Source organism: Vombatus ursinus, unplaced genomic scaffold (genome assembly GCF_900497805.2).
Source record: "Vombatus ursinus unplaced genomic scaffold, bare-nosed wombat genome assembly UNPS02014801.1, whole genome shotgun sequence".
NCBI lineage: Eukaryota > Metazoa > Chordata > Mammalia > Diprotodontia > Vombatidae > Vombatus > Vombatus ursinus.
This window is the reverse complement of record NW_020954579.1, coordinates 1,667,005-1,689,514: the sequence shown is the minus strand read 5'-3', so window position 1 is coordinate 1,689,514 and position 22,510 is coordinate 1,667,005. Positions and strand designations below refer to the sequence as shown.

At 47.3% G+C, this 22,510-nt stretch overlaps 1 protein-coding gene across 1 annotated transcript in view; it reads left to right on the top strand.

The window, feature by feature from the left end:
* The window catches only part of ERBB2 (erb-b2 receptor tyrosine kinase 2), a 31,740-nt gene extending 9,236 nt beyond the window's left edge, over positions 1 to 22,504 (top strand). The window contains exons 3-27 of the mRNA XM_027873114.1: positions 2,340 to 2,550; positions 3,428 to 3,562; positions 4,047 to 4,115; positions 4,270 to 4,385; positions 4,762 to 4,903; positions 5,126 to 5,251; positions 5,814 to 5,940; positions 6,188 to 6,261; positions 6,426 to 6,516; positions 6,814 to 7,013; positions 7,422 to 7,554; positions 7,661 to 7,751; positions 13,761 to 13,921; positions 14,269 to 14,316; positions 14,644 to 14,782; positions 14,860 to 14,982; positions 16,194 to 16,292; positions 16,724 to 16,909; positions 17,276 to 17,431; positions 17,551 to 17,626; positions 19,762 to 19,908; positions 20,571 to 20,668; positions 20,997 to 21,191; positions 21,326 to 21,572; positions 21,778 to 22,504. Coding sequence (XP_027728915.1) covers positions 2,340 to 2,550; positions 3,428 to 3,562; positions 4,047 to 4,115; positions 4,270 to 4,385; positions 4,762 to 4,903; positions 5,126 to 5,251; positions 5,814 to 5,940; positions 6,188 to 6,261; positions 6,426 to 6,516; positions 6,814 to 7,013; positions 7,422 to 7,554; positions 7,661 to 7,751; positions 13,761 to 13,921; positions 14,269 to 14,316; positions 14,644 to 14,782; positions 14,860 to 14,982; positions 16,194 to 16,292; positions 16,724 to 16,909; positions 17,276 to 17,431; positions 17,551 to 17,626; positions 19,762 to 19,908; positions 20,571 to 20,668; positions 20,997 to 21,191; positions 21,326 to 21,572; positions 21,778 to 22,130 — 3,543 coding nt within the window. The 3' untranslated portion in view covers positions 22,131 to 22,504. The remainder of the gene's footprint in view (positions 1 to 2,339; positions 2,551 to 3,427; positions 3,563 to 4,046; positions 4,116 to 4,269; positions 4,386 to 4,761; positions 4,904 to 5,125; positions 5,252 to 5,813; positions 5,941 to 6,187; positions 6,262 to 6,425; positions 6,517 to 6,813; positions 7,014 to 7,421; positions 7,555 to 7,660; positions 7,752 to 13,760; positions 13,922 to 14,268; positions 14,317 to 14,643; positions 14,783 to 14,859; positions 14,983 to 16,193; positions 16,293 to 16,723; positions 16,910 to 17,275; positions 17,432 to 17,550; positions 17,627 to 19,761; positions 19,909 to 20,570; positions 20,669 to 20,996; positions 21,192 to 21,325; positions 21,573 to 21,777) is intronic.
* Positions 22,505 to 22,510: the final 6 nt, after the last annotated feature.

Genomic DNA, 22,510 nt, shown 5'->3' with positions numbered 1-22,510 from the left:
AAATCTCCCCCTGGCTTTGGACAGAATAGGATTCCAGATTTAGAGATGAAAAGGGATCTTAGAGGTCAGCCAGTCTAACTTCCTCATTTTACAGGTGAGGAAACTGAGATTAGGTGTCCTAGGATCTGAACTCAAAACCCCTGACTCTAAATAGGGCAGTCTTTTCATTACAACATGTTGTAGTTAATATATAATTGTTGACTGAATAAAAGAATGAATGAGGAAACCAGATTCAGAATTAGAAGACCTATATTCAAATCTGGGCTCTGCTATTTATTTGTGTGTCCTAGGGCAAATCACTTCACCTGAGGCCTCCGTTTTCTCTTCTATGCTATGGGGATGGTATTATTTGCATACCTACATACCTCACAGGGTTATTACAAGTTTCAAATAAGATAACTTATCTAAAGCATTTCTTAACTATAAAGTGTTATATAAAGGTCAGCTATTGTTATTGTGAATGAAGGAATGAACAAACAAAGGAATGAAGGAAGGAATTCCTCTCACTACTGAATCAATCCTTTTTCTTCCTGTAATGCATCTGCCTTTGGACATCTCTTCTTGGGGCTGGGGACTCCCCTCTTTACCAAGCTCACACTTTGCTTCCCCATCTCTCTACTTTGCTCACGTTTCTTAGTTTGATCCCCTAAATATACAGTTCCCTGTTCCTTTTTTCTTACCTCTGCCAGGAGCAGTCTAAGAATCAAGAGAGTTGGCTTTGAATCTTATTTCTTCTACTAACCCAGTGTTACTAACAAGTAACTTCCCCAAATCACATACCCACTGTGCTCCCTAACTATAAGATGGACTTATCTGACCTATGCTCTGCTGGTGAAGATATTGTAAGGCTCAAGTGAAAGGGACAATGAGAAAAGGAGAAAGTGTTATGTAAATGTGGGTTAGCAGTAGGACTCTAGATTCAGACCTGGAAGAACCTTAGAGACCATAAACCTAACACCCTTGTTTTACAGATGAGGAAACTGAGTCAGAGAGACTAAGTCACTTGCCCAGAGTTACACAGCTAGTACCTAAGGTGGGATATGAACCCAGGTCTTCCTGACTTCAAGTCCAATGTCCTATCTAATATACCACACTGCCTCAAGTAGTTTGTTGCTGTGTCATTTCAGGCATATTTGATTCTTTGTGACCCCATTCAGGGTTCTCTTTGCAAAGATACTGGAGTGGTTTGCCGTTTCCTTTTCCAGTTCATTTTACAGATGAGGAAACAGGGTAAAGTGACTTACCCAGGGTCACACAACTAGTAAATGTCTGAGGCCAGATTTGAACTGAGGGAAAAAATAACAAATTGAGGTAACAGAGTACTAAGAAGAGTCAGTATGGCCTGAGTCTGTCAGATCCCACTTCTGATACTACCTGTGTAGCCTTGGACATTTCATTTAATCTCAGTTTCCTGTTCCGTTAAATAAGAGTTAGACTAGATGACCTCTGAGATTGCTCCTAGCTCTCCATCTAAAAAGTAAATATCTGAGGCTGGATTTGAACTTAGGAAGATGAGTGTTCCGACTCTAGGCCTGGTGCTCTATGCACTATGGGGCCACCTAGCTGGCTATTAACAACAACAATAATATTGGGAGGCAGCATGGAATGGTGGTTAGAGAGCTGGATTTGGGGTCAGGAAAACTTGGATTCAAGAACTGCCACTTTCGCATAGTTGCTCTGTGAACTTTTTGTGGCCATGGGCAGCACTTAGTAAGTTATCACCAAGTTGCAGATCATCATAAGTTTCAAGGATTTTACACATTGGGAGTTCCCTGCATCAATGTTCTAGACTGAAGACTTATTAATAATAATAATTAATAATAATTACAAAAGGCATCACGCCCAAGTGGGTAGAGTCCAGTGCCTTATCTGAATGCCACAGCGTCTAAGATGTTATTCTTGTTGATAACATCAAGAGGGAGTGTCGCCTAATGTAAAGGCTAGAAAGCTGGTGTGGCAGTTGGAAAGACCTGAGTTCAAGCCCCATCTCTGACACATACTGGCAGTGTGACCTTGGATAAGTCACTTAATCTCTTAGTGCTCTAGGCCAACTCTAAGATGATAAGTTTGTGGCAAAGTTCCAACTTACATTGGTGGAGGGAGTTTCCTCACCTGGGAATTCCATATATTAATGAAATCATAAGTCTAGACCCTATCCAGTCCCCTAGTCATAGTTAACACTAATAGACTGAACTCGATCACTAAGGGTGGATGGACCCAATGCAGTTGAGAAAGATTGCTTCTTGGAAGAGGTGTTCTTGGGGTTCCCAGTCTTGCTGGGCACATGGGAATTTCCATTTTCCATCCTAATTCCCCCATTCTTCTGCCCCATTCCCCAGGACATCCAGGAAGTGCAGGGGTATGTGCTGATTGCTCACAGCCTAGTGAAGAGTTTCCCACTGCAGAGGCTACGCATCATACGAGGCACACAGCTCTTTGAGGATAAATATGCCCTGGTTGTTCTGGACAATGGGATTCTCCTTGGGACTGCCCCTCCCACACCAGAGGGCCTCCCTGGCCTTCGAGAGCTGCAACTTCGAAGCCTCACAGGTACTGGAAAATGAAGGGAGTGGTGCACAGAGCGATGGGTGGTAAGGAGTACTGTAAAGGAGTGGTGCACAGAGTGATGGGTGGTGAGCAGGAGTACTGAGGGAAAAAGTAAAAAATTGAGGTAACAGAGTACTAAGTAGAGTCAGTATGGCCTGAGTCCATCAGATCCCACTTCTGGTACTACCTGTGTAGCCTTGGACATCTCATTTAATCTCAGTTTCCTGTTCTGTTAAATAAGAGTTAGACTAGATGACCTCTGAGATGGCTCCTAGCTCTCCATCTGTGATCCTGTTGTGGGAGGTGAGAAGAAATCCTGGGGGAGATAAAGAAAGACACATGGAATAACTTGATGATACATAGAGAGTCTGAGCTGTCAGTCAACAAACTTTATTAAGTGCTTAAGATACATCAGGTATTTTGCTAAGGACTGAGATAAAGAAAAGCAAAAACAGGTCCAAGACTGAAGGAGCTTACATTTTAAAGGGGGAAACAACACTGAATACTAGGTACATACAAGATAAATATCAAATAAAATGTTAAAAAAATGTTAAAAAATTGTTTTAACATGTAATTGGGGAAAAATATATTTTTTAGAAAAGTGAAAAAAAAGAAGATGAATACTGAGTAGATGAAGGTAGTCTGAGAAGGGAAGAGACCTTAGAAAGCCATCTAGTTCAACCTTTTGTCTTTTACCAGAGGGGGAAAATGAGGCCCAGGGAGGACTTGCCTACGGTCACACAGCAACTTGGTGAGAGCTTGGATTAGAATCCAGGTCTCCTGACTTTTAGCAGAGGGTTTTTTAAAGGAAAAGGAGGGAGGGTCCAGCTAAGTCCCCAGTCATGGCCATGTTATCATTCCCCTGCTCTCCTGCCCGCAGAGATTCTGAAAGGTGGGGTCCTGATCCAGAAGAACCCTCAGCTATGTCACCAGGACACCGTGCTGTGGACTGACATCTTCCATAAGAACAACCACTTGGCTATCACCTCCATCGACACAAACCACAGTCGAACTTGTGAGCTTAGACCCTCCCCTCTTTTTCCTTCCCTCCATCATCCTGACTCCTCCCCTCACCACTCATAATAACAACACTAGTCCTGCCTGTTTGCAGAGTTATTGGAGGTTTACAACGTGTTTTCCCCACAATAGACTCATGAGGTAGGTTGGATGATGATCTTGTAGTTAGTGATGATGGAGACAGTGTCTCTGGCGGGGTCACAGATTAGTGCTTATTCTAATACTTACCAGTGCTGCCTTAGAATAATAGCTCAAGTGATCTGCTGCTTGAAGGGTTACAAAGCCTGGTCCACACAACAACTTGAAACACCCAGGCCCTGTGTCCCCTGACCTCCTGACCCCTCTACGTCTAATGCCCAGCCACTGACATCATGCCCTTGTCTGCCTCCTATGGTTCCTTCTCTGTCTGTCTCTCTCTATCACTTTCCTGGTCTGACTTCTATGTCTCTATCTCTTCTATCTCTCTCTCTGTCTCTTCCCAGGCAACCCCTGTTCTTCGTCATGTAAATCTGGCCAGTGCTGGGGGGAAGGACATAACAACTGTCAGAGCTGTAAGTCGGTTTGGGGAGGGAGATGGAAGCCTGTGCCCTGTGGGTTGGAATGTGAACTCAACAAGGCCTTGGAGGCTGATGCCTAAGATGGGTGGTTTGGGAGAAGGAAAGAGATGGAAGGCCTCACCCTCTGGCCTTCCTCCCTCACCAACAGTGACCAGTACAATCTGCGCCAGTGGCTGTGCCCGCTGCAAGGGGCCTCTCCCCACAGACTGTTGCCATGAACAGTGTGCTGCTGGCTGCACTGGCCCCAAGCATTCTGACTGCCTGGTAGGTGCCCACCTGGCATTATACTAATGCCCCCTTGCACTTTCCACCTGCTCTTTTGCCCACCTGTTTGCCCACTTGACTTACTCACCTTTTTGCTCACTTCTCCCGAAGACCGGGGTGTTGTAGTATTCTATCTCAGCTCCTTGGCCTGGCCCAGGGCAATGCTCGGGCAAGGATGAGAGGGGGAATTGGGCACCTTGCCTGGCATTACCCTCCTCTAAAACCATGTTATCTCCTGGATGGTTCAGCATGCTTACCTTCCCCAAGATGCTGGTGTGAGGGTGGGTACCTAGGGGTGTGGGATGGTTCTAGACTTTGCCCTGATACTCAACATATTCTGCCTCTTATGCCTGTCCCTGGCCCCTAACCCTGTCAGGCCTGCCTCCACTTCAACCACAGTGGCATCTGTGAGCAGCACTGCCCACCGCTGGTCATCTACAACTCAGACACCTTTGAATCAATGCCTAATCCTGATGGGCGATACACCTTTGGGTCCAGTTGTGTGAAATCATGTCCCTGTGAGTGTCTCAGATGTGGGAGAGGAGGGGATTAGTCTAAGGGACCCTATTAAAGGTGAAGCATGCACCCCAGACAGTAATTGGGTAAGGGGAAGTGGGGCCCAGGCCACTGAGACCCCCTCCTCTCCAAGGGTCAATGGGTTGGTCCCCCAAGCTGTATTTTCTCTGGGAAGAATGAGATCAGATTGAAGTGTCCTAGCCTGTGTCCTCTATTCTTTCCAGATAACTACCTGGCGACAGATGTGGGCTCCACATCCTGCACCCTTGTGTGTCCTCTCCACAGCCAAGAGGTGACTGCCGAGGATGGGACTCATCGGTGTGAGAAGTGCAGCAAGGCCTGCCCCAAAGGTATCTCTGCCCTCTCCGGACCAGCTTTTCTCGCTAGACTCAAGACACCCCCCCAGAGCTCCAGGCTCCACTGGTCCCCAGTCCTCACCCCAGGTTGCACCCCGCCCCCCTTGCCAATCTATAAATGATCACAACCCAGGTAAACTCTTACCCATTCTAACCTAACTCAGCCATCCTTCCCACTTGTCTCCTATCTCCAACACCTCCTCACATCCAAGGCTTCTCTTCCTCTTCCTCCCAGAAGCCCCTTTATTCTGCTTTTTGGATGATGGGGTGGGATCTTGAAGTTCAGAAACCCTGAACCTGTGGATTTTGACTGAGGAGACCTAGTCTCAAAGCCAAGCTTTCCTATTCACTAGCTGTGTGAATCCAGCCCTCAGTTTTCTCCTCTGTAAAATGGGGGAATTGGACTGGGCAATCTCTAAGTCTCACCTCACTCTAACAATATGAGTCTATGATTCCTCTGACTCATGCCCAGCCCCTTGGGGCTATAAATTAGGGGAGTTGGGTGCCATGACTAAGACACGCACCTTACTCCACCCCTCTGCCACATTCCCTCCAGTGTGTTATGGGCTGGGCATGGGGCACTTGCGGTCAGTGAGAGCTGTCAACAGCACCAACATCCAAGACTTTGCTGGCTGCAAGAAGATCTTTGGAAGCCTGGCCTTCCTGCCTGAGACCTTCGCAGGGTAGGCATGGGATGGGCACACAAGTGTTAGAATGGGTATCTCAGATTGGGCATGGTGCTTAGGGAAGGGGAGCAGGCGGTTCTGGAGGTGGTTCTGAAATGGGCAATGATGGGGCTGGGGGAGGGCTTTGAATTTGGGAGACGAGGCATTAAATAATCAGGGAAGAAGGATGGCTGGCTTGGAGCACTTCCTCTGTCACCTCCCTGCATGGATGACCTTTGTCAATTCCTCCATCTCCCTCTCCCAGGGACTTGGCCACCAATACATCTCCACTAATGCCTGAAGACCTCAAGGTCTTTGAGAACCTGGAGGAGATCACAGGTGGGCATATCCCTGCCTATCCCTCAGTACCCTCTCCCCTTGGGTCTTGGGCTTCTTTCACCCAGGTCTTCTCTATGGTGGGCTGACCTGGGGGCAGGCCCTGTTGGGGGTATCCTCTGTGTTGCCCAGTCATTATCTCACACCAACTACCCTACTGCCCTCAGGCTACCTGTACTTCTCAGCCTGGCCTGACAGCCTCCCTGACCTCAGCATCTTTCAGAACCTAAGGGTGATCAGAGGAAGGGTGTTGCACAAGTGAGTATTGGGCTGTGGGTCACACAGAATCGCAGGGGAGAGAGGGAGCTGCGCAGGAGAGGATAAATAAGAAGGGGCAGGGAGGGGGAGGTTTGGAGAGCCTGTAGCCAGAATACTAGCAGTGTGTACTTTCTTGGGGGAGAAGATTCAAGCAGGAGCATGTGGGAGGGCCCAGAGGCAGCAGAGAGGCAGGTTAATGGAGGCATATTTCTGGGAAGGAATGAGGACCAAAGATAGCCCCAGATGGAATAGTGTTACTGGTGCCCGTCAGCTGAGCACCCACCCTTCTCCTTGCAGTGGTGTCTACTCCCTGACCCTGGAGCATCTGAGTATTGGCTGGCTGGGGCTGCGGTCACTGAGAGAGCTGGGCAGTGGGTTGGCACTCATCCATCACAATGCACACCTATGCTTTGTCCACACGGTGCCTTGGAACCAGCTCTTCCGCAACCCCCGCCAGGCCCTGCTCTACAGTGCCAACCAACCTGCCCATGAGTGTGGTAAGGCAGGCATCCCCTCCCTCCAATGCCTTCATTCTTTTTCCCATCCTCTCCAAGGCACTCACATCTGGGTAGCCTTTCTGATACTCCCCGATATCTGGTGCCAGGCTCTCTGGGGACTAACCCAGATGCCCACTGAGCTGGCTGCCTCCTGTGCCTGGTATGCACACCTGCTTTTGCTAAACACTAGTCTGGCACTGCCCCCTCAGCATCATTGCCAGTCTTGGCCAAACGCCAGCTTGCGTCTCTCTGTGACGCTGGCGATTCTCTCTTTCTTTCCACTTTGACCCCTGGAAGTTTCCTGGGTTCCCAAGTGACCTTTCCCAAGAAGTTACCGGGCCTAGGGTGAGGTCCTTGAAGTACCCAGGTCCTCTCTGGGTTTGATTTGCCTTCATTCTTCTCCCATAGCAAGGGAGGGACTAGCGTGCTACTCCCTGTGTGCTCAGGGGCACTGCTGGGGCCCTGGACCAACTCAGTGTCTCAACTGCAGCCAATTTCTCCGAGGGCAGGAGTGTGTGGAGGAGTGCCGGGTCATGCAGGGGTAAGGAAGGGCTGGGGAAATGGATGATGGGGAAAGGGAAAGGGAAGCTCTCACTCCTCCGTGGCTTTGCCTTGCTCACTTTCTCTACCCACTTCCCACCCTGCAGTTACCCCCGAGAATATGTAAAGGAGAGGCGCTGCTTCCCGTGCCATGAGGAGTGCCAGCCCCAGAACAGCACTGAGACCTGCTTTGGATCGGTAAGAGGCTGGCAGGGGTGGGGCACTATTCTGGGGTCTGATCCCCACCTGTGCCCCAGGCTGGGGTCAGATAGTGTATTTGGAGAATAGGCAGAATTCAGAGTAATAAAGAATCTAGGAGGACTTCCTGGAAGAGTCCCGAGACTCTCAGATTTGAAAGGCATTGTCTGTCGCTACTTTGAGGATGTGCTTCTGTCAGCATAGGGGATGACAATGTGCCACTGACAGACTTGGGCATTGTGTCTCTATAACCTAGAAAGAAGATGGTATTTGTTTGTTTTGTTTTTTGGTTGGGCAATGGGGGTTAAGTGACTTGCCCAGGGGCACACAGCTAGTAAGTGTTATGTGTCTGGGGCCACATTTGAACTCATGTCCTCCTGAATCCATTGCGCCACCTAGCTGCCCCCTGAGAAGATGGTGTTTAAAAGTTTGTTGTTCAGTCGTTTTTTCCCCTCATGTCTGACTCCTTGTGACCCCATTTGGGGTTTTCTTGGCAAAGATACTGGAGTGGTTTGCCATTTCCTTCCCCAGCTCATTTTACAGATGAGGAAACTGAGGCAAACAGGGTTAAGTGATTTGCCCAGGGTACATACAGCTAATAAGTGTCTAAGGCAGGATTTGAACTCAGGTCTTCCTGACTTAAGGTTTAGTGCTCTATGCACTACACCACCTAGATGCTCTGCAAACCTCAAAGTACTATATAAAATGCTGGCTAGTATTATTTTTAAAGAATTTTACAGCTCAAGAAACCAAAGCTCCTAAAAGTTAAATGACCTGCCCAAAGTCACGTGGCTACTACAGTGACAAAGCCTCGGATTGAACCCGTCTCCTACAGCTCCCAGATCTCTACTTTCCCCCAATACTATGGATTCTAACACTGAACTGATGTTTGGATCCATCCTACGGTATCTTTGACAAGTGCTCATTCACCTGCTGCTTGAACAACTCCAGGAACAGGGAGCTTACTCCCTTACAAGAGACCTGGCTCAGTTTTTTAATAGCTCTAATTATTAGGGAATTCTTCAATGGAGCTGAAAGCTGCCACCTTGTCACTTCATTCATTCAATGCACATATATTAAATGTGTACTACTATATACTTTATACTACTACTTTATACACTATTATGTATAAAGGCACTGTATTACATCTCATGGAGGATATTACAGCTTAATGAATTTGTATTTGGAGGAGTTGGGTTCAAATTCTGCTTCTATGTGACCTCAGGTAAACTCTCTGGGCATCAGTTTCCCCATCTGTAAATGAAAGAGTTGGATTAAATGACCTCTAAGGTCTCTTCTAGCTCTAAATCTATGACTCTAGATAACATACACAAATAAATATAATTTGTTAGAAGATGGTAAATGCATGAGAGATACCAAGTGCACCTACCCATTGGTTCTAGGCAACACAGTGTAACAGAAAGAACCCTGCTCTTAAAGTCAGAAGAGACTTGGATTTAAATTCTAGCTCTGTTGCTTACATCTGTATGACCTTGGGTGAATAACTTTCCCTCTCTGTTTCCTTATGTGTAAAATAGGGAAATAATATTTCTTGTTTAAAAGATAAAATGTTATTGGCACCTCATTTTTATATGCCTACATTTTCCCTAGCATTTTCTTTTGCCCCATACTTTATCACAAAGATTTTAAAAGAGAAAAAATCAGCAAAACCGATATATATGTACACACACACACACACACACACACACACACACTGCAAAAGAAAACACACACATAAAAAAACAAGAAAAATGAAGAAAGTGAAAAAATTTAATCTTTAATCTACACTCAAGAGTTTATCAATTCTCTCTCAAGAGGTGGATAGCAGTCTTCATAGTGGGTCCTTTGGAAATGTCTTGGATCTTTGTCTTTGATTAATATGTATATTTTATATATATAATGTAAATATATATAAAAATAATATAATAAATAAATTATATATATATATTTTAAAAATCTGACAACATATACAATGTTCCATGTTCATAGACTGCCTTCTTCACCCTCCCACCTCCCTAACCTCTGCAAAGGAATGAGGGAAGAAAGGTGTCTTCTCACATCTTTTCCTTGGGGCCAAGCTTGTTCTTTGTAACTTTGCAAGATTTTCTTTTTTTTTAAATTTTATTGATAACTTTTGTTTTTACATTATCTAAATTCTCCCCCCCCCATTCTTCCATCTCCGTCTTCCTGAGGGCCCTGCCTTATAACAAAGGATTAAAAAAAAAAGAAGCAAAAAAAATTCAATAAAACTGCTCAGTACATTAAAAAAAGCCACCCATTCCTCCTATTGGTTCTAATTCTTACTTACAACATCACTAATGTGAAAATATGTTTAATAGGAATGTATATGTATAGCCTATATCAGATTGTGCGCCATCTTGGGGAGGGAGGGGGAGAAAAATTTAAAACTCATAAGTTTATGGAAGTGATTGCTGATAATTCAAAATAAGTTAATTAAAATTAAAAAAAAAGCCACCTAACAATATATGCCACATTCCACACCTGTGTACCTCTCCCACCCCACCCCTACCCCTGAAAAAGGGAAGGTTAGCAGGGCCCAGTTTTGCAGCCTTTGTTTTCCATGGTTTTGTGGTGGCTGTTCTTTGCATCTTTATCGCTGTCTTTATTGTGTGTGTGTGGTTTCCTTGGCTCTGCTTACAGGAAGTAATATTTGTGCCACTTGCCTTGGATTGCCACTTGCCACGTGCAGGATTGTTGGGAGGAAAGTTCTTTGTCATCCCTAAAGCACATCTATAAATATGAACTATTAGCAGTAGAATTATCACATCCACTAAAGTTCTCCTCTGGTGCCATTGTGGCATGGAGCTGGTCCTAGGTTCTCAATGGCCAGTACACCAGTAAAGCTCTGGAAAGGCTTTAACCTAGGTCTGGGTTGGATGTCTTGTTATCTGAGGACCAAGCTAAGCTAAGTTTAGAGGAGCTCCAGGTTAGAAAGAGATGAATAGTTATCCCTTCCACATCTTGCGGGGAGGAGGCAGTTATGACCTTGGTGCCCCCTTAATCTGTAAAATCTGCGTAAAGTTTTTTGGCCTTTCCTTTGTACCAGAGAAAAAGTCTGAATTATTATGGTATTAAAAGATAAAATATGTTGATGATTTCATACAATACTATACAATACATATATTCTATGCATTTCTGAGTTTTTAAACTTTTTCTGTGTCCTCTGCCAGCCTTCACATATTGTCTGTGACTTCTGCAAAACTCCCCCAAAATTCCCATTTAATTTCTTAGGCCAAACTGCGATAGATTGAAACCACAGTGGGGAAAGTCTCCATGTGGAAGGGATAATGTACATTTTTCAGTTCTGGCTTTCAAAGACTTTCTATTAAGATATCATCTGATTCAGTTGTTCTCAGTTCAACAGCACCTACTATGGGCTAGGTATAGTACTACATTCTTTAGATACTGATATAGGAAAAAAAAAATTGTTCCTGCCCTTGGGGGAGCTTACCTTCTACAGGAAGGAAAGAACACATATGCAAATCCATTAGTACAGGGTAATTTGGGGAGAGAGTGACCACTAGTGGCTAGGGATTAGGGAAATCTTCATCACATAGGAGATGGTCCTTAAATTTATCCTTGAGGGAAAAAAGTTTCTGAGAAGCAGAGATGAGGAAGACATAAATGCATTTCAGAGAGATAGAGGACAGCTTTGAAAGGCTTGGAAATGGGAGATGGAATCTCAAGATCAGGCCAGCTCTCTTTCCTAGAACACGTGTGTGAAGGGTGATAATATGAGGTCAGTGAATCAGTCAATAAGCATTTAATCCCTGCTGATTATGTGCTAGGCACTGAACTAAGCGGTGGGGGTACAAAGATAGTTAAAAGGGGGGCAGCTAGGTGGCGCAGTGGATAGAGCACTGTCTCTGGATTTGGGAGGACCCGAGTTCAAATCTAGCTTCAGACACATAACACTAGCTGTGTGCCCCTGGGCAAGTCACTTAACCCCATTGCCTAACGAAAAAAAAAAAAAAAGAGTTAAAAGACAGTCCCTGTCTGCATGGAGCTCACAGTCTACTGGAGGTCATTCTGGAGAGGCAAGTGACAGCCATTTTAAAGAGGAGGGGTTTTCCTGAACTCTCCTGGAAGCAATAGGAAACTACTGAAGATTTTTTCTGAGCAGGGCAGGTAATATGGTCAGCCCTGTACTTAAAGGAAGATTATTTTGGCAGCTATGTGAAGGACAGACTATGGGCAGCTGTTGTTGTTGTTGTTGTGGTCGTTTGTCCTTCATTTTCAAAGAGGACCATGATATCAGGGAGGTGATGCCATGACTTGCAAGTGAATTGGATTACAGTGAGGGAGGGCTGAGGGCAGCTAAGTGGCACAGCAGATAGAGTAGCGAACCTGGAGTCAGCAAGATTCTTATTAGCTCAGACACTTACTAGCTGTATGACCCTGGGCAAGTCACTCAACCCTGTTGGCCTCAGTTTCCTCATCTGTAAAATGAGCTGGAAAAGGAAAAAGCAAACCACTCCAGGATCTTTGACAAATGGGGTCACAAAGAGTCGGACACAAAGGAAATGACTGAACAGAAGTGACATACTAGAGAGAAGAAAGAGACTGGAAGCAGGGAGATCAATTAGGGGGCTACTGCAATAATCGAGGCAAGAGGTCATGAGGCCTACACTTAGTAGTGTCTGTGGAAGTAGAGAAAGGGGAAGGATTGTGGAGACAGAATCAACTTGCTGACTCTGAGGTTGTGAACTGCAGCGGCTGGAGGGATGGTGGAGACCCAAAGGCAGAAAGCTTGGAAGAACAGAGGGTTTATGAGGGCAGGTACTGAGGTCCATTTAGTACATAATGATTATGAGATGCTTACAGGGCATCCAACTGGAGAAGTCTGGTAGATAGTTGGCAATATAGGGCAAATTCAGGAAGAAGGAAACCATGAGAGCTTGATGAGACAGACCACTAGGAGAATGGAGAGAGACAGAGAGACAGGGAAAGACAGACACAGAGACAGAAAAAGCAGACCCTCACACACACACACACACACACACACACACACACACACACACACACACGGAAAGAGACAGACATGCACACAGAGGAGGGCTCTGGATGGAGCCTTGTACGTGTACTGCCTAAAGGGGAGTGTGGGGTTTGGTGACCCCCACAAAAGAGATGAGAAAGATCTGACAGAAAGCCAGTGCCTTCAAAGGCACAAATGGATAGAGTATTCAGGAGGAGGGAAGGGTCAACAAGTGTCAAAAGCTACCACGAGGTCAAGAAGGGAAAACAAAACTGGGAAATGAGCAGTTAGGTTACAGGTGACCTTGGAGAGAGCAGCCTCTGCAGAGTGACAGGGTCAGAAGCCAAAAAGCAAAAGGTTGAGAAGTAAGTGGGAGGTGAGAAGTACTTTTGTTAGAATCTTTGCTATAGTGCTGGAAACAGCTTCAAATGGACAATAGCTTGAGGGAGGGTGAAAGGGGCCAGCTAAAGGGTTTTTAAGACCTGGGCCTGTTTGTAGGCAAAGGGGCAGGAGCCTGTAGATAACGAGTCTGAAGAGGAATGATCAAAGGGGTCTGCTCTGGGAGGACATGGGAGGTGACAGAATCAAGGGCAGAGAAGGGTTGGTTGCCCTTGACAAGAAGGCGATCTCTTTCCCAGAGACTAGATGAGGAGGTTAGAGAATGAAGTGAGCTAGATTTGTGGTATGGAATCATGAGAAGAGGGGACTCTTGGCTGGTCTGGCAGTTGGCCTGGCAGATGGCCTTGGTTTTCTCAACCTTCCCATCAGTAGAAAGAGGATCTATACTGATAAAATTCACTGGTTCTTAATGATTAACATAATTAACAGGACAGACTAATGTTTGTGCTGGGTCTGGGGAATTGCTAGGTCAAAGGAAGGGTGTGAAAGTCCCAAGGTGAGGCTTCAGTTTTCTAAAAGGAAAAGTGTCTGGCTTTCCCTCCTGACTGTGTGTCCCTATACCCTCCCCCGACTCCTGAGGCCAACCCCCAACCCTTTCTCCTCTGTACTTTTAGGAAGCTGACAAATGTGTAGCCTGTGCACACTTCAAGGACCCGCCAGCCTGTGTGGCCCGATGCCCCAGTGGTGTGAAGTCTGACCTCTCCTTCATACCTATCTGGAAGTACCCAGATGAGGAGGGCATTTGCCAGACCTGCCCCACCAACTGTACCCACTCGTGAGTTCGGGCGCACTTACTGCAGTGTTGGGGATGGAGCAACCTGTGTTTCCCTCTACCTTAGACTTTTATTTTTGCATGGGGGAATCAGAGACTAAAGGTGGTAATTTCGGGGGGGAGGGTATTCTCTGAAACTTACTGTGAAAGGACATTGCTGTCTACCCTGACTCCTCTGAAACTTCCTGTTAAAGACTGGGGTGGGAAAATGGGGGTTTGGTGCTCTTCCTATCCTAATTCCCATCTCCTCTACTGTAGGTCAGAGAAGGGGGAAATACATGGTGGTGCTTGGGGTGGGGAGCCTCCCTCCAGTTTTGGGGATCTCCAGGATAACATATCTTTTCCTGCAGCTGTACGGTACTGGATGACAAAGGCTGTCCTGCTGAGCAGAAACTCAGGTGTGTTCGGTTGCTAGGAGATCCCTCAGAAGGGGCATTGGGCCCTAGGATGGCTTTCCTGTATGCTAACAACATAAAATGGCCTTCACCCAGTCAACCCTCCTGCTCCCACCCCAGAGGACCTTTCACTTTCATTGTTCCTACCCACCCAAGCCCAAGCAGTCACCTCTAACCTTCAGTTTGTGGCTGTGGCCCCATCATCCAAATGGCCCAGCCCGGTAACCTCCCCTCCATCCCCACCCTCCTTCACACAACGAGAAGCCACTGCTATTATGGGGCCTGGTAGGTATGATCTCGCCTCTCTCCTTCTCCCATGTCTCCCTCCAGCCCTGTGACCTCCATCATTGCTGGGGTGGTTGGGGTGCTCCTAGCCCTCATCATAGGCCTGATCATCGGCATCTTGATTAAGCGTCGAAAACAGAAGGAACGGAAACACACCATGAGAAGGCTCCTACAGGAGACCGAGGTGAGAGGGGAGGGAGCCGAGAGGGGCAGATGGAGCCATCCCTTTGGCGGCTGTGACAACTTCCCTTCCATCCCTAGCTGGTGGAACCCCTGACGCCTAGCGGAGCATTGCCCAACCAAGCTCAGATGCGTATCCTAAAAGAGACTGAGCTGAGGAAAGTGAAGGTTCTCGGTTCTGGGGCTTTCGGCACAGTCTACAAGGTCAGGAGTGGGGCTAACCTGGGGGCAGGGCCTACAAGGGGTGGTGGCCAAAGCTTAGGGTGAGGTTTGGCGGGGTGGGGAACCTGTGACCTTGAAGCCATATGTGGTCCTCTAAGTCCTCAAGTGCTGTCCTTTGACTGAATCCAAACCTTACAGAACAAATCCCTTTAATAAAAGGATTTGTTCTGTAAAACTTGGACTAAATCAAAAGGCTGCACCCAAGGACCTAGAAGGCCACAGGTGACCTCCAGGCCACAGGTTCCCTAGCCCTGGCCCATGCCATCAGATAGATCTTGGGAAAGGGAATGAAGCAAAGGAGGGAGGGTGGGGCTAAAAGGCAATGAGGCTGTTGCCATGATCCTATCTGCCTAACAAGCTCACATCTGTCCCTTCTCTCCACTCATACAATCACCACTCTCATCACAGCTCCCCTGGACTATTGTGTTAGGCTCCTTTCTTCATGTCTCTCCTTTTTCCAGCCCGTCCTCACACAGTTATCAAACTGATTTTTCCTAAAGAAGAGGTATGACCATGTCATGCCCCTGCTTCAAAAAACTGCAGTGGCCCCCTCATTGTCTCTAAGATAAAATATAATTTGGCATTTAAATCCCTTCACAGTCTCTTTCCAGTTTTCCTTTCCAGATTTATTATATAAAAAATTACTCCCCTCAATGAACTCTGTAGTACAGCTAAACTGTCCTGTTGGCTATCCCACACATATAATATGCCATTTCCAATCTCCAGACCTATGTGTGGGCTGTGCCCCATGCCTAGAATGCATTCCCTCCTCAGCTCAGATTCGTAGAATCCATCTCCTTCCAAGTTCCCCATAAGCACCACTTTACACATGGGGCCTTTCCTGACCATCTGAGCTTCCAGTGCCTAACTGCCCCCCATTACCTTGTATTTTACTTTGCATATATACTATATCTACATATATGTCCATATTTCCCTGAAAGAATGCAACCCCCTTGAAAGCAGGGACTTGTATCGCTACAGTTTTGAACATATATATAATAGGAGCTTCAAAAATGCTTATTTGTTTGGCCTGTTGATAAAGGGATAGGGTAAGTTGTATGAACCAAAGCCCTAAGGGTAAAATCAGAGAGCTGAGAAGGGGCCAGAGGGGTTTTTCAAGGGGTAACAAACAGGGTTGGGGTTGCCCTTCCCTTTCCAACTCACACATTCCCTCTCTTCTACCCCTTGCCCAGGGTATTTGGATCCCTGATGGTGAAAGTGTGAAGATCCCAGTGGCTATCAAGGTGTTGAGGGAAAACACATCCCCCAAAGCCAACAAGGAGATCTTGGATGTAAGGTTCTTGCCCCTTCACTCCCCACCCCCAAAGATGTGGGATACAACAGGGGCCCTTTGGGGAAGAGTCAGGTCTCAGGAAAGAAGATTGAATTTTGATTCAGAAGACCCAGTTGGAATCTTGTCATTGCTAAACAGGGCTAGTGTGACTTTGGCAAGTGACTTAGTCTCTCTGTGCCTCAGTTTCCTCCTCTGTAAAATGGGGAGGAAGGTGGCTTACATGATGTCTAAGATAGCTTCTAGCTCCGAGTCCTTTGATCCCAGGCACATTAGCTGTTCTTTAGCATCTTCCTTCTCTGGAGGGTGAAGTTAGAGCGGCCTTCTCCAGTTCTGGTCCTCCTCACAGACACACACTCACACCAGGTCAATGTAATAGTAGGGATGGTGGAGGGGATCCCTACCCCTTCTAAGTATCCCTTGGGTCTCCAGGAAGCATACGTGATGGCAGGCGTTGGCTCTCCATACGTGTCTCGCCTTCTGGGCATCTGCCTGACATCCACGGTGCAGCTGGTGACCCAGCTTATGCCCTACGGCTGCCTCTTGGACCACGTGCGTGAAAACCGAGGGCGGCTCTGCTCCCAGGACCTCCTCAACTGGTGTGTGCAGATCGCCAAGGTAAAGTCACAGGGATGCCTCTCTGTGATAGCTATCCTCCCACAGCTTCCCCAAGACCTCCACAGATGAGCCCCAACATGGGCCCTCCATGCCTTCCCGACCCCCAAGATGTTCATGAATGAGCTCCAGCATGTACTCTCCATTCCTTTGCTGCCCCCTCCCCCCACCCCCAAGCTTCAGGGAGAAGGCTATGGATTTGTAAACTGTGACTGAATTGGCAGAGCTGTTAGAAGTGAGGGAGCATTCACCAGGGTCAGTTCTGTGCCTCCACAACTGGGCAGGGAGGAAAATTATCTAGAGAAGGTGGGATGGGTACAAGAAGCCCTGCAGAAATCATCAGATCCACTCCTCTGCCTCTGATCCCAGGGGATGAACTACCTGGAGGAGGTTCGGCTAGTACATAGAGATCTGGCAGCCAGAAACGTGTTGGTCAAAAGTCCCAACCATGTCAAGATCACCGACTTTGGACTCGCAAGGCTCTTGGACATTGATGAGACGGAGTACCATGCAGATGGGGGCAAGGTGATGGGGCTGGAGAGAGTTGGGGTTGAAGGGGGAGGTAACACTGGGTGGGCAACACATAGGATCCCCATCCCAGCCTCAGGGATGGTCTATGTGACTGAACTATCTTTCCCATGCAGGTCCCCATCAAGTGGATGGCACTGGAGTCCATTCTCTGCCGAAGATTCACCCATCAGAGTGATGTGTGGAGCTATGGTGAGAGAGACAAAATATCCCTATTAAAGGAGGACTACATTTTGTCCTAAGGGGGTTCTTGTGTGACTTTGGCAAATCACTTAATCTCTGGACCTATTTTTGAGCGGGGTATTGACTTGTACTTTGGGGAAATGGTATTGCCAGCTGTGTATTGGAAAGGGGAAGAGAACAGAAGCAAAATCAACCAGGAAATTCCTACAATAGTGTAGTCAAGGAGTGATAAGGATCTGAACTAAGGAGACAGAGATAGGGACCACTGACATCCAACCTCCCTCATTTTACATAAGAGGCCCAGAAACATTAAATGATTTGCCCAGGGTTTCACAGCTAGGAAATGTCTGATTCTGGATATGAATTCAGATCTAAGTCCAGGTCTAACATTCAATCCACTACACCACAGATGCAAAGGACACTACAGAGGCAGAACTGAGTCATTTGGTGTAGGGATGAAGTAGAAGGAAGAAGGGAGGTTGTGAACCTGGTCGACCGGAAGAAGAGTGGAGTCCTCAACAGAATCAGGAAAATTTGGATGAGGAGAAATGAGATCTGTTTTGAACATAATGAGTTTAACGAGTTGACAGGGCAGCCCATAGGAAGTGTGCAGTTAGTGACGTGAGGCTTGAATTCATGAGAGTTTAGGCCTGGATATACAGATTTGGCAACCATCTACATAAAGAAGATAATTGAACCCATGAAAGCTGATGAGATCACCATGGGTGTAACTGTAGAGAGAGAAGATGAGAGGGCCCAGGACGGGGCACTGGGGGACAATCACAGTTGGGTGGCAACGCATGGACGACGAACCAATAAAGGAGACTAAGAGCAGCCAGAGTGAGGGAAGGGGAATCAAGAGACAGCAGCGGCACCAAAGCTGAGGGAGGGGAAGAGTATCCCAGAGGAGGGCGGTCAACAAGGACAAAAGCTATGGAGATCACAGAGGAAGATGGCTGACGATGGGCCACCGAACTTGGCAGTTTGGAGCTGGAAGCCCTGAGGAAAGCAGCTTCCGTAGAATGGCAGAGTTGGACGCCAGATTGCTGGGGCAGGGGCTGAAAAGTGAATGGAATGAAGGAAACAAGGGTTAATTAAGCACCTACTATGTGCTAGTATGCTAAGTGCTTTACAAATATCTTGTTAGATGCTCGTAACAGCCCTGGGAGGTGGGTGCTATTGTTATAGAGTTGAGGAAATTGAGGCAGATAGAGGTCAAGTGACTTGCCAGGACCATATGGTTGGTGTCTGAGGGCACATCAGAACTCAGGACTTCCCGACTCCACGCCCAACACTATCCATTGTGCCACATAGCCGTGAGGTAAGGAAGTGAAGTTAGCAAACAGTTTAACAAATGTGTAATTTGTTAAATGTTGCGATTTATTGTAATTTGATGTTGCAAAATTATAGTAACATGGGAAGGAAAAAGGCATGGAGTTGGTGGTAAGAAGGGAGATTTGGGGAGTGTAGGATAGATATTATACCTGTGATTTTATTAGTAAAAGGAACTTCCCAAATAGGACACTTCTCTATCAAAGCAGGTTGACACCTTCACTGAAGCTTTATTTTTAGTCCTAGAAAGTTGCCCAGAGCATTGAGAGGTTAAGTGACTTTATCAGGGTCATACATCTAGAATACATCTGAGGTAAAACTTGAATCCAGGTCTTCTTGGCGTCAAGGCCAGTTGACTACTGCGTTACAATGTTGAGTGGGGTGGGGACTCGTATAAGGACAGAGAAGAGCTAGATGATGGAGACCATTACCCCTATACTCAAGAGGGGTGAAACCTGGTCCTCAAAACTGGTGGAAATATCAAGTAGGAATGACTGAAGTAAATTTTTCTTTTATTCCCATCCAACTCAACTCCTCTCAGGTCTGTGATGCTAAAATAGGGATGGGGAGAGAATGTCTTTTTGCATCCTTGGCATTAGCCCCAGGATGCCAGACCACCAAATACTAGGCCATGGCTGATCCTTTTCTCTCCCAATAGGAAGAGATAAAGAGGGAAGATTCCATCCTATCCACACATCCCACCTCCATCCTTCTTTTCTCTATATATAACCCACCCACCCCCAACCAGGTTTGAGCCTCAAGGACTGCCCCTATTCCCACTATTCTAATGACTTCTCTGTTTCTCTTCCCAGGGGTGACAGTGTGGGAACTGATGACCTTTGGGGCTAAACCATATGAGGGGATTCCTGCCCGAGAGATTCCTGACTTGCTGGAGAAGGGGGACCGACTGCCGCAGCCCCCCGTCTGCACCATCGATGTCTACATGATCATGGTCAAATGTAGGAGGCTAGACCATAATTCTAATCATAATAATGCACTACTCACATTTATAGAGAACTTAACACTTAATGAAGCCTTTTCTTCCGGATATTCCTGTGAGTTAAAGAGTGTAGGTATATTATCCTCAGTTTACAGATGAGGAAACTGAGGCTCAGAAAAGCTAACAGGGTCACATGGCTAGTAATCATGGGAATCAGGATTTGAACTAGGATTTTTGGAAGGTGCTCTTTATGATGTACTGAATAAAGGGAGCTGCCCAAGGACATGTCCAGAGCAACTTCTGTGGGTTCATTTCTGCTTTAGTTTCCTCATCAGAAAAAAGTGGACTATAATGGCATCCCCCCAGGCTTATTGTGCAGATCAAATGAGAGATATCCTAAAGAAATTATTTTGCGCTGGAAGGGACCTTTGTAGATCATCCAATCAAAGGCCCCTCAATTTACAGATGAGCAAAGTAAGGCCTAGAGACTTCCCCCAGTCACACAGCCAGTGAGTAACAGAGCCAGGGTTTGACCTTACGACACAGAGGGACCTGAATGCAAGTCAGAGGAAGGCCTGGCCCAAAGGGCAGCTCAAACACTGTGGCGGGCTTCCTCTCTCCCTGACGAGCCAATGGACTTCTTTGGTTACTAAGGAGGCCCCTTTTGTTTCTCTATGCCAGGTTGGATGATTGACTCTGAGTGTCGGCCTCGGTTTCGGGAGCTAGTTACTGAATTCTCACGGATGGCCCGAGACCCTCAGCGCTTTGTGGTCATCCAGGTACTAGGACACTAAATTGCACCCAAGCTGTATCCCACCCCTCTGTCCACAGAGGAAAGGGTGCAAAACTGAATAGCAAGACTCCTGAGCCCCACCCTCACCCCCCCAGGATTTTCCTTAATACTTGTCCCAACCTTCCATTTCTCCTCCCCAATCTCTCATACTACAGCCAGCATTTCCTCCATAAAACTTTGTGGTGTCATCTCCCTTGCCTTGGATTTTCTGACCTTCTGTCTCCCAATGAAATCTCACCCACCGAACTTTACACAATGATGGGGGCAACCACGTTGGTGAAGGGGTTAGTATGATTGCCCCATTCTCTCATTAGAATGAGGATTCTGGCCCAGCCAGCCCCCTGGACAGCACTTTCTACCGCTCACTGCTGGAAGAAGATGACATGGGTGATTTGGTGGATGCAGAAGAGTACCTGGTGCCCCAGCAAGGCTTCTTCTGCCCTGACCCTCCCCTGGCTCCAGGTCCTGGGGGCACTGCCCACCGAAGACACAGAAGTTCTTCTACAAGGGTAAGGGTGGGGGCAATATCTATTGGGAAGGGAACCCTAGCCTGTTCCCAGGCCACACTCCCATCTTAAGCCTCCAGCCAAGAATGACTCCTTTATTCACAACTTCACAATCATCTCCTATTCTTTGTCCCCAGAGTGGTGGGGAGCTTCCAGGAGGACTAGAAGGCTCAGAAGACGATGCTCCCCAATCTTCAGCAGAGCCTTGGGAAGGGACTGGTTCAGATGTGTTTGATGGGGACCCTGGAGGGAGCCCTAAGGGGCTACAAGGACTTCCTCCTCGAGACCTCAGCCCCCTGCAGCGCTACACTGAGGACCCCACAGGAACACTGCCCCCTGAGATGGATGGCTACATTGTCCCACCTGCTTGTGGGCCCCTGCCGGGTATGAACACCCTGACCTGGGAGCTAAAATTTTGAGCCTTCTTCTTTAAGTGTTTGAGCTAGGGAGGGAGGAAGGGAAATCAAGGTGCTCCCCTTTCCTAAATCAAGGTCTAAGTTCTCCCCTCGAAAGGAAGATTCTCTTTCTGGTAGGAATATATGGTTAAATTTCCCTGTCACCCAGGATCTTTTTTTCTTCAACATTTCAGAATATGTGAACCAGCCAGAGGTGCACCTACCACCCCCTTCACCCCTGGAGGGGACCCTGACTCCCCCTCACCCATCCAGCTCCACCCTGGAACGCTCCAAGTTGCCTCCTCCGGGGAAGAATGGAGTGGTAAAAGACACATTCACCTTTGGTGCAGCTGTGGAGAACCCTGAGTACTTGGCCCCCCATGGAGGGGGTCCCCTTCATCTTTCCCCAACTGCCTTCAGCCCAGCCTTTGACAACCTCTACTACTGGGACCAGGATCCTCCTGATAGAGGGGCTGCCCTTAACGGCTTTGCAGGGACCCCCACAGCTGAGAACCCTGAGTACTTGGGTTTGGATATGACTGTGTGATCTCTGAAAGGCCCATATGCTGAGATCCCCTGAAACTCTACACTGCACTTAATCATACTGGAGTGGCAAAAAAAAGACTAGTCTTCAATGCCCCTCCGTATCTGGCCAGAGGGGGATTGCCTGACAACAGACAGAGGAATCTGGGTTGCTACCATCACATTGCCCCTTCCCTTCCCAGCAGCTCTAAGGTCCCCAGCCTCTTGCTGGGGGTATATTTATTGGTTTCTGAGCTCCAGATGCCTAGACTGGAATCTTGGTTTGTAACATGACTGCAGTTCAGGTGTATGTGGTCAGCTTTCTCCACTGGACATGCGCCCCAACCTAAGTCTCCTGCTCCTCCCTCTCCTGGCTTCCCCAGCTAGGGTTCACACTGCAAGGGA